Source organism: Oncorhynchus mykiss, chromosome 27 (genome assembly GCF_057628025.1).
Source record: "Oncorhynchus mykiss isolate SJ-2025 chromosome 27, ASM5762802v1, whole genome shotgun sequence".
Taxonomy (NCBI): Eukaryota; Metazoa; Chordata; class Actinopteri; order Salmoniformes; family Salmonidae; genus Oncorhynchus; species Oncorhynchus mykiss.
The window spans coordinates 11,715,106-11,732,025 of record NC_143048.1 but is presented as its reverse complement, the minus strand read 5'-3'; the positions used below and the strand labels follow the sequence as shown (position 1 = coordinate 11,732,025).

General features: G+C 44.8%; 2 protein-coding genes across 4 annotated transcripts in view; one reads left to right on the top strand and one right to left on the bottom strand.

Annotated features, from left to right (window-relative positions):
* ankrd13b (ankyrin repeat domain 13B) overlaps window positions 1-12,186 on the top strand; it is a 42,593-nt gene extending 30,407 nt beyond the window's left edge. The window contains exons 6-15 of the mRNA XM_021587586.3: window positions 662-878; window positions 1,284-1,350; window positions 1,658-1,739; window positions 2,518-2,582; window positions 2,970-3,106; window positions 3,956-4,113; window positions 5,013-5,207; window positions 6,819-6,988; window positions 7,540-7,616; window positions 8,938-12,186. Coding sequence (XP_021443261.2) covers window positions 662-878; window positions 1,284-1,350; window positions 1,658-1,739; window positions 2,518-2,582; window positions 2,970-3,106; window positions 3,956-4,113; window positions 5,013-5,207; window positions 6,819-6,988; window positions 7,540-7,616; window positions 8,938-9,139 — 1,370 coding nt within the window. The 3' untranslated portion in view covers window positions 9,140-12,186. The remainder of the gene's footprint in view (window positions 1-661; window positions 879-1,283; window positions 1,351-1,657; window positions 1,740-2,517; window positions 2,583-2,969; window positions 3,107-3,955; window positions 4,114-5,012; window positions 5,208-6,818; window positions 6,989-7,539; window positions 7,617-8,937) is intronic.
* Window positions 12,187-14,571: 2,385 nt separating this feature from the next.
* LOC110507539 (uncharacterized) overlaps window positions 14,572-16,920 on the bottom strand; it is a 37,459-nt gene continuing 35,110 nt past the window's right edge. For all 3 annotated transcript variants that reach the window (XM_036964967.2, XM_036964968.2, XM_036964966.2), the window contains one exon: window positions 14,572-16,549. In XM_036964967.2, coding sequence (XP_036820862.2) covers window positions 15,083-16,549 — 1,467 coding nt within the window. In that variant the 3' untranslated portion in view covers window positions 14,572-15,082. The remainder of the gene's footprint in view (window positions 16,550-16,920) is intronic.

The following is a 16,920-nucleotide window of genomic DNA, read 5'->3' as shown; positions in this document are numbered from 1 at the left end:
TGTCTCTTTCTAACCTGTCTTACACTCTGTCTTTCTTTCTATCCTGTCTTACTCTCCCTGTCTCTCTTTCTAACCTGTCTTACACTCTGTCTGTCTCTTTCTAACCTGTCTTACTCTCTGTCTGTCTCTTTCTAACCTGTCTTTCTCTCCCTGTCTGTCTCTTTCTAACCTGTCTTTCTCTCCCTGTCTGTCTCTTTCTAACCTGTCTTTCTCTCCCTGTCTGTCTCTTTCTAACCTGTCTTACTCTCCCTTCCCGTCTCTTTCTAACCTGTCTTTCTCTCCCTTCCCGTCTCTTTCTAACCTGTCTGTCTCTTTCTAACCTGTCTTTCTCTCCCTTCCCGTCTCTTTCTAACCTGTCTTTCTCTCCCTTTCTGTCTCTTTCTAACCTGTATGTCTCTTTCTAACCTGTCTTTCTCTCCCTCCCCGTCTCTTTCTAACCTGTCTTTCTAATCCATCCATCTTTCAGTCTATCTCTCTCACATCTTCCTCCTCTCCCTCTCTCTAACCCGTCTTTCTATCTCTGTCTAAATCCATTTCTGTCCCGTTTATCAGTGTCTCTAACCCAACCTCTCTCTCTCCCTCTCTATCTAACCCATCTTTCTCTCTAACCCCCTCGCTCTCTCACTCTCATTCTAAGTACTCCTCTCTGTCTATCCGTCAGACTCCAGTGCAGTGGTGATGGAGGTGGACCACGACAGACAGCTGGTGTTCTGTGAGACCCTGTGTGTGTCTTCTCTGACGTCTCCCTCGCCTCAGCGGGGCACTACCGGCCTGGGCCTCCTGGGTGCACTACTGCCCAGCGAGGAGCAGGTGGCAGCCCGCCTCTCCGCCCCCGTGGTCACCACCCAGCTAGACACCAAAAACATCACCTTTGAGAGGTGAGAGACGGAGGGAACAAGAGAAAGAGGGTTAGCATTGGGCAGGGTCAGAGATGGGTATGGAAAAGAAAGGGAGTAGAACAATGGTAGTGAGTGAGGGATAAGGGAACGAGGAGAGGAGAAGAGGAAGGAAGGGGTAGGAGGAGAGGTAGGAGGTCACTAAGTGCAAGACCAGACACATCTCTCATGCAGGTCAGATTGTATAAAAAAGTGAGAGAGGGGGAGATGAGAATGTGTAATCATAATTTATTGCTTGCTGAGTGTCACCTCTGTCGTTTTGGCAGCTTCAGCGGTACGCTCGACATGCCAATAATCCATTTCTGAATATGAATTGAAGGGAGGGAGAAGACCACCTCGAAGTCTGACCTGTTGTTTTGTGTCTGGCTATCTCTGTCTGTCTGGCAGGAATAAGACTGGCATCCTTGGCTGGCGCAGTGAGAAGACAGAGATGGTGAACGGGTACGAGGCTAAGGTACAGACATGGAGTCATTAATCCTTCCATCCCTGGCTTTCAATTTGGTTTTGCCCGAATGAAATAAAACACTTGAAAGTTCAAGACGTACAGTATATAATATAATTTGTTTCCTGAGCGCTGGTTCTAGAGTAAAGCACTATCAATATACATAGACTCAGCAGTGAGCCCACCTCCCTACTACATCACTAACCTAAATCAGTCACCGAATGTGTGTCCCAATTGGTACCTTCTTCCCTATATAGTGCGCTATTTATCCAGAGTCTCATAACCATGACACTCTACTTGTCCTTGTCTTCTCTGTTAGGTGTACGGCGCCTCCAATGTGGAACTGATCACTAGAACCCGAACGGACCATCTCAGTGAGCCACTCAAGGCGAAGCCCAAAGGTGTCTCTCTTTGCGGAAGTTCTACCTATTTGTTTAAAAATCCCCTTGCGTCATTTCTGGTAATCTTCCACGTCTTGGCTTAGATGCAGTAAAAGGGCTAAATTCGGAGCTGAGATAAGCGTGTGCAGCACAGACTTTGGTGTAAGTCATTCATTGACTTCAATGAGAGGATTGTGCGAAGATTTGAGTTGAGCGCGCTGATCTCAGGTCAGGATACAGCCCTAAACAAACTGGAGTGTATTCACTCACTAGGAAGAAAACGGGCTGAAACGGAGAAGGACTAACCTGAACTTGTCCAATAAGAAACGCTTGTTTGGGTTGCAAAATATTTAGCTATGGTTTGCACTAATAGACACACCCCTGTTGAGAGGCTCTGATGTGGATAATTGCACTGAAGCTCCAATAAGTGGCCCTAAAGCATTTTCCACAGTCATTTCCTTGGTCAGAGAAGACTATTGTCCTTGTTTTTCCCTCCCTGGGCTTCCCAGCAAAGTGCTTTGTTCTGATCACCGGCCCCGTCCCTCTCAAAGCCCTGCCTCCAAGAACCCAACTCCCCCAGTCCCTTATCCCATCTCCATCCCTCCAAAATTGATGAGAGACACCAGTCGAGAATTCTTAGGTTAGTGTTGCAGACATAGAAATAGTATTAGTAGAACAGACATTCCCGCTTCCACTACCAGGTCAACGTTCCAAAATTCCTACTAACCCTATTTCTATGGTCATTGACTTGCTCTCAGTTCCTCTCATGTATGTTCCACTGATGTGACCTTTTCCTCAGGCGGTAAGACGCCCCTGCAGAACTTCCTAGGGATCGCCGAGCAACACGTGGGGCCCAACAATGGGGTTAGTGGTCACAGTCATCATTATCCTCCTCATCACAATCATCAATCCTAATCCTCATCATTGCATATGGATTTGACCTTATTGCTACAGTGAATCATAAGCCAAAATAGCTGTCAATATTGATATGAGTAAAGAGGTCCCTGGGCTTCTCTTCTCTCTCAAATATTGATGACCATTTTAATTGGCGTCTGCCGGCAAACCCGCTGACAATCTTTATCCCCCTCTCTCATCCTCTCACTCTCTCTTTCTTTCTCTCTTTTAACCCTCCTTCCTTCTCCCTCTCTCTTTCGCTCTCTTTCTTCACCCTCCCTCCTTTTATCTCTCCTCTCATCTCCTCTCCTCTCCTCTCCTCTCTCCCCATCCCCCTCCCTCCCCTTCTCTCAACAGGCCCTAGTGACTCAGATGTCAAGTCCTGCCGTGACCAACCCCACAGCCCTGACAGCCGAGGAGTACTTCAATCCCAACCTGCCCCTGGGCACCCGGGATATTGGCCACCCCTGTCAACTCACCACCAAGACTCAGAGGTGACAGCGACAGCCATCACAGCCCTTATAACAACCTCTATGCCTGGGGCCCTTGGCTATAATAGCCCTGTCCAGAACCATACAATATGTATGCATCCCATATGGCACCCTATTCCCTCTATAGTGCATTACTTTTGACCAGGGCCCAATGTAGTGCATTATGTAGGGAATAGGGTGCCATTTTGGATGCCGTCTACAGTATGTCTCTGGCCCTGTCAAGTGTTTTGGCTCTGGCCCATGCCTGTACATGTTTTCCTTCTATCCAATCTACGTATGATGTGTGATCCGGTAATTGACCACGAACCTGGATGTCACATCAATAGCCGTTTAGAATTCTGCTGGTTATTGTGACAAGACAACAGTGAGATGGTGTCCCAGCCCGATCACTAGGCTACTAGTACATTATCTCATCGGTTGAAAGTCAACATGGAATGGCCTGAACAGAAACCCCGCACACACAGTGCTTTAGAGAACAGTTGATTGCCGAGCCAATGGTGAAGCCCATCTTTTGCAGTGCAACAAATTACAAGGCAAAAAAAAAATGATCTCAGGATTTGATAAATGTTCTAGGATGAGATAGAAGAAGAGTTCCAGTCTCTCACAGTTTTTCAATATGTCTGCGTGACCAACAAAGATGCTTTCTGCGCGACACGTTACTGCATTGTACTGTTTGTAGTACTTGTGTATAACACGGTGGTGTTCATTAGGCACTTAACAGAACAGAAATTAAACAGGGAGGGACTACTCTTCATTTTACGTTTCCAAACATTCTGCAACGTTGACCCTTTCTGAACATGAGTCAGGTGCATTGTATAATATGCATATGCACCTGTTTCCCGGTTTCCTCAGGTTCAAGGCTAAGCTGTGGCTGTGTGAGTCCCATCCTCTGTCCTTAGCGGAGCAGGTGGCGCCCATCATTGACCTCATGGCCATCTCCAACGCCCTCTTTGCCAAGCTCAGGGACTTCATTACCCTGCGACTGCCCCCCGGCTTCCCTGTCAAGATCGGTGAGGGAGTAGAGGACACTCTCGTAACCAGATAGTTTGCTCTGCATCCTAGAGACCTGGCATATCGGGAGAGTGGAGAGAAAGCGAGAGGTTATCAAAAGTATACCAGTGGTTTAAAGGGCTAAAGTAAAAATACTTGAAAATACTAATACTTAAGTCGTTTTTTTTAGGGGTATCTGTACTTTACTTGACTATTTATATTTTTGACAACTTTTACTTTTCTACTACATTCCTAAAGAAAATAATGTACTGTTTACTCCATACATTTTCCCTGACACCCAAAAGTACTCGTTACATTTTGAATGGACAGGAAAAGGGTCCAATTCACACATTTATCAGGAGAACATCCCTGGTCATCTCTACTGTCACTGATCTGGCGGACTCACTAAACACAAGTGTTTCATTTGTAAATGATGCCTGAGTGTTGAAGTGTGCCCCTGGGTATCAATAAATTAACAAAACTAGAAAATTGCACTGTCTGGTTTCCTTAATATAAGGAATTTGAAATGATTTATACTTTTACTTTTGATACTTACGTATATTTGAGGAATTACATTTACTTTTGATACTTAAGTATATTTACTTTTACTCAAGTAGTGTTTTACTGGATGACTTTTTTAACTTTTACTTGAGTCATTTTCTATTGAGGAATCTTTACTTTCACTCAAGTATGACAATTGGGTACTTTTTCCACCACTGAAGCTGACCCTCCTGTCCTTATGTCAGGGGTGGCATTCTGGCTACTCCTTCATTTCATTCAGATGCTGCCTCAAATATGATTCATTGGGATTTGCCCAACTTTTAACGTTTGGAATATTTACACCTATTGCACATTAATTATGAATCCAGTGATAATCGTAAATCCTAAACATCTCTCTCACTTCTCTTCGTCTTCTCAGAAATTCCCATCTATCACATCCTGAATGCCCGGATCACCTTTGGGAACCTGAACGGGTGTGAGGAGGGGTCTGTGACGGGGCCGGATCGGGTGGAGGGGGAGGTGGACGGACAGAAGGACAGCAGCCCCAGGACTGACACAGACACCCCCTCCCCAGGCAGCGACTCTTCTAGTGTCTCCAGCTCCAGCTCCACGAGTGAGAAACACACACCTACACACACCAACCCCCTCCCCCGAGGGGAGGACGGCTCATAATAATGCTGGAACGGAGCGACTGGAATGGCATCAAACAAAAAGAAACCAGGTGTTTGATGTGTTTGATACCATTCCCCTATTCCGCTCCAGCCATTACCACAAGCCCATCCTCCCCAATTAAGGTGCCACCAACCTCCTGTGATACACTCCATCTTTACACTACAAATAGGGCCAGGAGTGTTTCCCAATCCCATGACTTGACCAGGACAAAGTCAGTGTTTTACCTGGTTGGACAGGAAACACTTTGACATAGGGGTCGTTTGTGAATTGAGGTGGGATTTGGGCATGACATTTTGGAAAAATATGAACCTCATTTCTATTTCAATATATTTGGATACATTTTCCCATTCTAAATGCATCTAATATGGCAGCAGTAACACCGATGACGGTAACACGACCAATGACACAGTTTAGGAAATTGAGGATGTTATTAAATGGAGACCACAGCTCAAATCTAACTCTTAGATGTTAAGTCCCCCGTATGGTTCTGGACCGGTTCCGACTGACATTTTGGCGTACAAAGTGTTCTGTTAACGCCGTAGGGTCCGTACCTTATAGCACCAAAAAAGCCCATCTGTCTGCTCTCCTTTCCACTCCCTCAGCGGAGCTATATTTAGAAAGCATTTCAGTCATCAAGCTCTATTGACCCACTTCTGTTGAATAGGAAAAAAAATCATATATGGTTTTCATATTTTCACAATACTTCTACTCTGTGCTTGAGCTTGTGTCCTCAAAAGTGAGTACACCCCAGATATGTATAACTATTATTACCAGAAAGGTGAGTTCCAGACCTTTCTAAAACTATGCAGCATTACCAGTTATTGTTTATGGCCAGCTCATGAATAATAATTACGTTTGTGTATGTCTATATAGGCAACAAACAAAACAAAAAATCATCATTCATGAGTAATTAACCTTTACAAAATAATTTACTAAAGTGATATGATTCATATTTTTACTCACAATATAATTTTCCCTTCATTTAAATTGAGTACCACCAATGACACTTTGTATTTAGGCATTACCAAATGATCATTGGAGTCTTCAAAAGTATGACATTCTAAAAGGGTGTGATTGGCTAATCATTTTTCTTTAATATAAACCCCTCCCCCTTCCGTTTGCCACTGGAGGGAATACTCAAGGTTCCTTGTGTATCTTCATAATGAGTGAATTTATTTTAATAGCTTTCTTTCTTTTTAGTGGCCTTTACAATATATTCAATACTTTAGCTGACTTTTTACCATTCAAAATAAGAGATAGCTATCTCTATCCCAAAAACATGTCACTACAACTCTACTCATCGCGTCTTGGACAAGCCAATTGTTCTAAGTACTTTAAACAATGCATAAACATAGAGTCTTGCAATATAAATACTTGCATTATGTTGTATAATTGACAAACAGTTAATACAATTTAAAAAACATGATGTAAAAAGTATGATGTGTAACTATTTGGCATTTTAAAGTGTTTTTCATTGTTGCTAAGGCAAGGGACGGAAGGAATGACCCATAACATCCCATCACTCCTGTGCCGTGTCTCTCCCTCTATGCAGCGTCGTGTCGTGGAGGGGAGATCCCCCCGTGTGTGTTCGAGCCCCCTCAGGGTTACACTGTGCTGGGAGGTAACCAGAGGGCAAACAACATGCGTGGTGATGAGGAGGAGGACCTGCTGCAGTTTGCCATCCAACAGAGTCTGCTGGAGGCTGGCTCTGAGTACGACCAGGTCAGACTCACTCTGGCCCCTCATAGGGCTTACTGCCATCTCAAAACCTGGCTCGTCTTCATTAAAGAACACAAAGAAAAACGTTGGAAAACTTTTTGCAACGGAAAATTAAAATGAGCGTTTCTTATTGGGCAAGTCCAGGTAGTCCCTACAAGTTTTAGTTTGTTTCCTGACATTTGGTGCCTAATGAACATGAAGTATGGTAGTCCTCATGGTTCCTAACTAGAACATAAGGTATGGTAGTCTCGTAACCTTAACTCGAAAGTAATACCATATTTCGGGGGGCTCGTTCGGGATGTCAATCAACTACAGGCACATCGCATTAGTAGTGTGTACAGTTGTGCAAAGATCTACAAATACCAGATACACTGTGAAGACGTAGTATAAATCTATCCTATCAGCTAGCTAGACAAACAGTTGACTCAGTATCCTAGGGCATAATCCACTGTCAACACTGAGATTGAAACATTGAAATTACAAGAGCCTTTGGTGAGTCTTGTTGACTGACTATCTCTCTGACTCTGTCTGTCTACTTCCTGGTGTGTGTATAGGTGACTATCTGGGAGGCGCTGACCAACAGCAAGCCCAGCACACGTACTCTTCCCTGTGACCCCAGTCGCCTGCAAAGGTCTGCGCTTTCTCCGCACTCGACACGCTATCCTACTCAGCCTTTGTTTACTTTAGCCTTGGCTCGCCCTTCTCCAGCACACTGGAGGCCAGGGAGCTTCCTGGCTGCGTTCACAGCACACAATGTCACTGTTGACTCACTCCCATTCATGCACACACTGTTGTCTTTGCCTGCACCTCATACAATAGATACACTCTGAGTGAAAAGCCCCCACCTCATATAGTAGATACACTCTGAGTGACTGGTCCCCACCTCATACACTAGATACACTCTGAGTGACTGGCCCCCACTGATATATAGTAGATCTGCCTCTCTCCTGTATGCCCTCTCTGGAAACAATACACTGCATGCTAAATCAACTCAAACTAGCAAGTGTGTGTGTGTGTGTGTGTGTGTGTGTGTGTGTGTGTGTGTGTGTGTATTTTATTTCACCTTTATTTAACCAGGTAGACCAGTTGAGAACAAGTTCTAATTTACAATTGCGACCTGGCCAAGATAAAGCAAAGCAGTTCGACACATACAACGACACAGAGTTACACATGGAATAAACAAACATACAGTAGAAAAATAAATACAGTAAGGGGATGAGGTAGTTGGATGGGCTATTTACAGATTAGCTATGTACAGGTGCAGTGATCTGTGAGCTGCTCTGACAGCTGGTGCTTAAAGCTAGTGAGGTAGATATGAATCTCCAGCATCAGAGATTTTTGCAGTTTGTTCCAGTCATTGGCAGCAGAGAACTGGAAGGAAAGGCAGCCAAAGGAAGAATTGGCTTTGGGGGTGACCAGTGAGATATACCTGCTGGAGCGTGTGTGTGTGTGGTTTTACTAACCTTTACTAAGGATAAAATTCAGACAAGTGGGGACATTTCGACCGGTCTTCACGAGGAAAAAAGCTATTTTAGGCTCAGGTGTTTTTTTTAGTGTTACAATTATAGTTAGAATTAGGGGATAGGTTTAGTGTTACAACTATAGTTAGAATTAGGGGATAGGTTTAGTGTTACAATTAGAGTTAGAATAAGGGGTTAGGTTTGGGTTTAAGGTTAGGGAATCAATTGTTTGGTCTTCACAAGGATAGTAAAACAAATGTGTGTGTGTGTGTGTGTGTGTGTGTGTCTCTCTGTGTTGATGTGTGTTTGCATGTACACATACATACGTGCGTGCACATGACAACCTCTTTCTTACTCGAATGAAAAATAAATCTAGGTCCACCATATTTGTCAACCGTTTCCACTATCACTGTCAATTGCTCTATTCTCCTTATGCAATAACCAGGTTTCCAACCCCATTGTCTCCTCCCCCACACCCTCCTCCTCCTCCAGGACTCCCCAGCACAGGCCTTGCCCTCCAGCCAGTCTCTGTAACACGCCCACCAAGAAGCCCCCAGCAGCCTGCAGCTACGACCAGCAGCTCCGCCTGGCCATGGAGCTGTCAGCACGGGAGCAGGCAGAGGCCGAGCTACGGCGACGGCAAGAGGAGGAGGAGCTGCAGCGGACCATCCAGCTGTCACTCATGGAGAAATGAGAGCCTGATTGGCCAGATGGGCTGGGCTGTAGGAGGTATGGGAAAGGAGGAGAAGGAGGAGGTGCAGAAAAGGTTGTCAATAGGAGCACCCTACTCCTGGCTGTGACAGCCTTGCTCTTCCGACAGTCACATATCCCCTTTCCCACTGCGCTCCTTCAATAAGAGCCTGTCTGTGTGGCACAACAGGGCTCTACAGTGCTGATACAACTACAGTACAGACTCACTACTCTCTGGTGCCACTCTGCACTCACAGTCAGTGGAAGTTTACAACAAGAAACAAGAAGAAACACTTTTAATGGAATACTACATTGACCGACCACATCAGTGGTGCTAGGGTAATACCAATTGTGTTTGTGTGTGAAGGCCATGCGTTAATAAATGGTCCCGTGATTGGGGGAGAGGGTTTGTGTCCACTTCACAGACCTGGGTTTTATTCATTAGTCACCAAATGAAAGAAAATGTAATGAAACAGGGACGGACTACTTGAAATTGTCTAATAAGAAACACTTGTTTTCGTTTACTGTTGCAAATAATTCTGCTATAGTGTGCCCTAATGAATACTGCCCTCTGTGTGAGTGTCAGGTGGGTCAAAGGGGTGGGATGTTGACATACCCTATTACTTCCTCATTTTTAATAATTGCTACATCCCCCCCCCCCCTTTGATTTGTGCAAAATCAAAACGTACTGTATTTACACTGGATGGAATCTTGATGACTGTTTGTGGTTCTAATATGTAGATAGAATAATAACCCTGTAGAGTTCATGTTAATATGATAACACTATGACAGGAGTTCATGTTAATATGATAACACTATGACAGGAGTTCATGTTAATATGATAACACTATGACAGGAGTTCATGTTAATATGATAACACTATGACAGGAGTTCATATTGATATGATAACACTATGACAGGAGTTCATGTTAATATGATAACACTATGACAGGAGTTCATATTGATATGATAACACTATGACAGGAGTTCATATTGATATGATAACACTATGACAGGAGTTCATGTTAATATGATGACACTGACAGGAGTTCATATTGATATGATAACACTATGACAGGAGTTCATATTGATATGATAACACTATGCCAGGAGTTCATATTGATATGATAACACTATGACAGGAGTTCATGTTAATATGATAACACTATGACAGGAGTTCATGTTAATATGATAACACTATGACAGGAGTTCATGTTAATATGATAACACTATGACAGGAGTTCATGTTAATATGATAACACTATGCCAGGAGTTCATATTGATATGATAACACTATGACAGGAGTTCATGTTAATATGATAACACTATGACAGGAGTTCATATTGATATGATAACACTATGACAGGAGTTCATGTTAATATGATAACACTATGCCAGGAGTTCATATTGATATGATAACACTATGACAGGAGTTCATGTTAATATGATAACACTATGACAGGAGTTCATATTGATATGATAACACTATGACAGGAGTTCATGTTAATATAACACTATGCCAGGAGTTCATATTGATATGATAACACTATGACAGGAGTTCATATTGATATGATAACACTATGACAGGAGTTCATGTTAATATGATATAACCATGACCTACACTATATGGCTACACATGAATGAATATATACTGAACAAAAATATAAACGCAACATGCAACATTTTCAAAGATTTTACTGAGTTACAGTTCATTTGAGGAAATCAGTCAATTCAAATAAATTCAGTAGGTCCTGATCTATGGATTTCACATGACTGGGAATACAGATATGCATCTATTGGTCACAGATACCTTAAAAAAAAGTAGGGGCATAGATTAGAAAACCAGTCAGTATCTGATGTGACCATTTACGACCCTTGTGAGGACGACGAGCACGCAGATGAGCTTCCCCGAGACGGTTTCTGACAGTTTGTGCAGACATTCTTCGGTTGTGCAAACCCACAGTTTCATCAGCTGTCCGGGTGGTTGGTCTCCAGACGATCCCGCAGGTGAAAAAGCCCGATGTGGAGGTCAAGGACTGGCATGGTTACACGTAGTCAGCGGTCGTGAGGCCAGTTGAACATACTGCTAAAAGAAACGTGTGACATTGGAGGAGGCTTATGGTAGAGTAATAAACATGACATTCTCTGGCAAGAGATCTAGTGGACATTCCTGCAGTCAATTGCACGCTCCCTCAAAACCTGAGACATCTGTGTGTCGTGACAACACTGCACATTTTAGAGTGGCCTTTTATTGTCCTCAGCACAAGGTTTTGTAATGTTCATACTGTTTAATCAGCTTCTTGATATGCCACACCTGTCAGGTGGATGGATTATCTTGGAGAAATGCTCACTAACAGGGATGCAAAAACATTTGTTCCCAAAATTTGAGCGAAATAATATTTTGGAACATTTCTGGGATCTTTTATTTCAACTCACGAAACATGGGACCAATGCTTTACATGTTGCCGTTTATATTTTTGTTCAGTGTAGGTCCATCTTTTTCACGGAGGTTATTACAGGGAGTACATCTATTGTAGGTTTCTGTTATGAAGGGAGAGGTGAGACATAGAGAGAATAGGAGATGACATAAATGGGGACTGGTGGAGATTAGTTTCATGGTGAGCTTTGTGAGTTTATTTTACTGGGGGAAAAAAGCCTCTGCACTCGATATGAATGGAGCTGTGATGTGTTTGTCTGCGTGGGGAGTGGAGTGGTACTTGTGTGACATTTCAGCATGGCCGACACTTGTGTGGGTGTTCATTTCTGACCTGAGCCAATCTCGGTGTGTGTGTGTGGGGGGGGGGGGGGGGGGGGGGGGGGGGGGTGTCACAAGTTGCTTGTTTTTTTTAAAACTTTAAACAAAACTATGAAAACAAAGAACATTAGGACATCAGCACAAATTAGGAGTCTGGTTCATACTCCTATTTATTGTTTAGCTTGCCAGATTATTATTTTAAGTGGCTGGTTTTCACAAAGTAGGAGCTAAAGTCAATGAAACATTTTTTGGCGTATGTAAGGAAGTCAATAAAACTACTTTTTTTTTGGAACATCTGTGGTATTCCTGTTACTTTCATTAAACAAGCAATTCACAACTTCTCAGATGACTTCTCTCCAGGACCAAACCAGTGTCTAAAAGTGATGTTCTACGTTCTGTTAAAATTATACGATAAGAAAAAGTCCTTAAGAATTACTCTGGATGTCATCATAGAACAGGCAATACTATAACCTGTATAAACCAGCATAATATTCATTGCAGTTGAAACATTGGTGTAAAGTACTTAGTCAACAATATTTTAAAGTACTACTTAAGTAGTTTGAGTATCTGCACTTTATTATTTATATTTTTTGCTAACTTTTACTTTACTACATTCCTAAAGAAAATATACTTTTTACTACATACATTTTCCTTAAACCCAAAAGTACTTTACCTCAAGTAGTACTTTACTGGATGACTTAACCTTTAGTCATTTTCTATTAAGGTATCTTTATTTTTACCCAAATATGACAACTGAATACTTTTTCCACCACTGAGTTTATGACAACACAGTACCATGGCTGATCTGAATATATTGTGTTCTGTGCCAGTAGCATACCACTCTGCATCCCATTGCTGGCTTGCCTGTGAAGCTAATCTTGGTTGGTCACAGTTGGTCACTGGATGGGAGACCAGATGCTGCTGGAAGTGGTGTTGGAGGGCCAGTAGGAGGCACTCTTTTTAAATGCCCCAGGGTAGTGATTGTAGACATTGCCCTGTGTAGTGTGCCGTCTTTCAAATGGGCGTCTTGACTTTGTGGTCACTAAAGTACATTTTTTAATAGGAGTTCTAATGTTGCTATCCCCACTATAACAAATAAATGCTTAAACATGTCATTTTGTTCTTGAAACATTGAAATACTGTAGAATTCCATTCATTCCTATGGAGGACTGCTCCTTCTGAGGAGTACCAGTATGGCGGCCGGTGGCTTCAAAGTCTCTCATTGGTCATTACATAGCATCAGCAATCCAGGGTTTATACACATAATTGGGTGATTGATACCCTACCTACTAGCCAGCTCACCAACTGACAGAAGTGAAAGCACAGCACAAGCACAGCCTAGGAACCAGACAGAGAGGCTGTTTTGAGCAGCATTCACATCCACCATCTTTAAAAACAAAATCTGATTTTGCTGGCGGCGCTTCAACGTACTTGACTTCACGCCACGGGTAACAGTTTACCGTGACAACCAAGGGCCCTTTGGCTCCTGTTATTTTGGGAAGACAAGACAACACAGCAATGAAGTGTGCTATTATATGTAGCATCCAGACAAAGAATTCCAATATGTTTCAGCTGTAAGCAGTCTGGAATAGTGGCAACCTCAATGAACATTAAAACCACTAAGAGGGGCTCAGTGCTGCAAACGCGCGGAGAATCCTTAAAAAGACAAGAGGGGATAAATAACATGCGTCCCAAAAGCGAAATGGCACCCTATTCCCTATATAGTACACTACTTTTGACCGGGGCCCATATGGCCGTAGCCAAAAAGTTGTGCACTACATAGTGCACAGGGTGCCATTTGGGACGTAAACATCTCCAGTATACAGGAGGGAGCTAAACCAAACATCTGCACCAAGGATGAGACATGTAAAACACTTTCCACTCCGTTGACCACATTGCAGAGGGCAAATATTGAACTTCCATAATAAACCCATTAAAAATGTTTTGGTGTACTATTTCACATATTTCAACATTTTAGTTAAACTACTGAGTTTTAGGGGCAGGCGTTACGGTTCATTCATACGAGGCAGATTATTTGAAAGCTTTCCAGTATGATAGCGTCTGATCTACACAGGGTTCTACGTCATCTGGGAGGCTGGAAACCTAAATCCGAGACTATTTTAATTAAAAATTGATGAAACGGGGGGAGTAAAATTGTCAGCGTTAAATATTCTGCAGTGCAGACTTCACTACCTTAGGGAACCATTACTTACATGTAGAGGCTGGATATTTCTCAAAACACATTGGATACATTTCAGAGTGGGACCTTGGACCTTCTTTTGGACATTTGAGAGGAAGGTGAGGAGATAGGATGTGAGGAATCACAGAAAACCAAAATGAGGTAGAGCCAGCCAGTGTCTCCTCCCCAACTTTACTGGCACTTCCTGTTCTGTCCACATGGGGGATGTAAAGACAGAGATCCTCAACATAAGGTGGGGCTGTTGAAACAGGACTGAGTTCAGCAGGCCACAACTTTCAGGAACGTTTGCATAGAAATATGTTAATATGTCATGTGGAACAAACATGCCTCTGACATGTAGACTAAGGAACCATGTCGTCTCTATTCAGGACCTTCCTATCTGCAACACTCCACAGCGTTTACAACTGAACGCAGTGCACCATAGGGGGATCTCCTAAAAAAACATCCTCTTGATTTCAATAAGGAATCACAGGAGTCATGATATAGGTACTTTTGTTTCTTTAATAGTCACAGCTAAGAACAGGATAAAAAAAAAAGATGAATGTTGTCTTGTTGAAAAGAAGAATAAAAGAATAATAAAAGATGTGACACAGACAGGCTACCATAGAATCAGTGCAAAAAGACTCCCCTGGGAAGAAAATAAAAAAATACTAAATAAAATAAAGGTAAAAACAAGAGTAAAGTGCATGTTCTTTGAGAAACAGCCCCCTCTTTTTAGTTGTAGAAATTACAACTGTTTAGAAACTATAAAAAGGGGGGGGGGGGGGGGTAAGCACCTACAGTAACAAACATCCAGAGTCAGCATTCACCTGAACACTAACAGATTACATAAGAGTCCAACACAGCTAGTCAGTGCACACACACATACTACAGACAAGGGCCCAAGGGGGACAGTCTGGACCATAATGCACATGTAGGGCCTAGGACACCACACACTCGCACGCATACACACACTCATAGACACCCTCGGCCTAGGGCCGAGTGCAGTGAGGTCACATGGTGTGGTAGAGAACAGTGGCAGTCCGTTTCTTGTCGGCAGCCTTGCGGAGCCGCCGCGGCGGGTGACTCTTCCCGCGGGGCTGCTGCTGCGCGGTTGTCATAGGGACGTCGGGAGCGCTCGCCGGGGACTGGGTGCGGGTGAGCCGGGGGGAGGGGTCTGTCTCTAGCTCCTCCTCCCCTTGAAGAACAAGACATGGAGGTGAGGAGAGACAGGGGGGATCACTCCCTGCTCTCTGGGAGCCCCTATCAGTCCTGTCTGAGTCCAGTGGGTACACCTCCCCTAGGGGGGCCCTGGACAACACCCGCTGCTTCTTGGAAACATCGTCTGGGCTGGGGTGATGGTGGGAGTGGGGGTGAGGGGTGGGCATCAATTGGGGTGCATAAGGGCTGGCGGTGGTGGCCCGTAGGTCCCAGTCATTCAGGTCGTTGGCTGACAGCTCCAGGCAATCAAGCTTGGCCAGTGAGGCAGAGCGCTTCATCAAGGAGGGGGGCGTGAGGCCCGCCTGGCGGATCCGCGCCTCGATCTCCATGGCCCTCTGCCACACGGGAGTCTCCCCGTGATGTTTCCCCTGACCAGGTCTCTCTCCAGCCCCCAGGCCCCCCGCATCGTACAGGAAGGCCTGCAGCTCCCTTAGAGTCTCCTGGATCTTCTCCAGTTCCTCACTGCTGCGTGCCAGGGCGAGCCTTCCGTGGTCGGGCGGGGGAGGGGAGGGGCCATCCGTGTCTGAGTCAAGGGCCGTCACCCCCTCCAGCCACAGCAGTGCAGGGGGGGCCTGGGGCTGGATCCTAGAAGGTTCTAGGGAAGAGCACACGATGATTGGGATGGGCTTAGGGGTGTGGCGGGCATCTGGGTAGTGAGAGAAGGAAGGGGCAACGTCCATGTCTGAGATGACAAACCCTCCCTGCTCAGTCTCTCCTTTGGGCTCTGCAGACACAGTGAAAGCCTCGTTCAGAGGTCTTCCTTGCTCAGGAGCAGGGGTTGGCTTACGCTGCTTGGGGCAGTCTGTGGTAGGAGCGAGGAGGGGTGGGCAGTCCGTGCTTGGCGTATGGAGAGGGGAGCCCGTGGGGTGGAACTCTGCACTGGGGGAGTGGAGAGGGGAGCGTTGGGTAGACGTGTTGCTGAGAGTTAAGTCCAGCTCCTGCCTCAGCCTCTGCTCTAGCTGTTTGGTGGCCCTGCGCACCGAGCCGGCCGGCCAATCCGAGGGAGGCGTGGCGGGGGATTGTGGGTAGGAGGAGGGTGAGGTCAATGGGGTCTCCTCGTCCCGGTCGTCTGGGCGCAGCTGCTGTGGGCTGTGGGGGGCCGGCTGGGTGGAGGAGAGGGGCGCCGCCGCTGGCGGGTGGGATATGGACTCTATCTCTGTGACAATATGGCGGACTGACACGCCGTTGTCGTGATGGGGAGGTGACGAGGCTTTTTCTTGACTGGCTCGGTCGCTACCGTCCTCCGTATGGGGGGAACTCTGAGATGGAGACGGAACACAAAATGGTTTGGATGATAGCTAAGCACAGTTAGCTGTGTATTAATGCTGGGGGGCGTCACTAAACACTACCAAATGACATTTTATAGAAAGAAAGAGAATGATCACTATTACAAAGTCCGTCGACAACGGCCGTCTATGGGGTCTGGGGCCGTATGTATCAAGCGCCTCAGAGCACTGACCTAGGATCAGGTCCCCTGACAAGATAATCTTATTCATTGTGATCAAAAACTGATCCTAAATCAGCACTCCAAGTCTGAGACTTTTAACATGTAGGGCCCCGATACTTCCAATAGGTGGCAGTATTGTACAAACCATCCCCAAAGACATATCATTGTGTTGCTCGATCACAA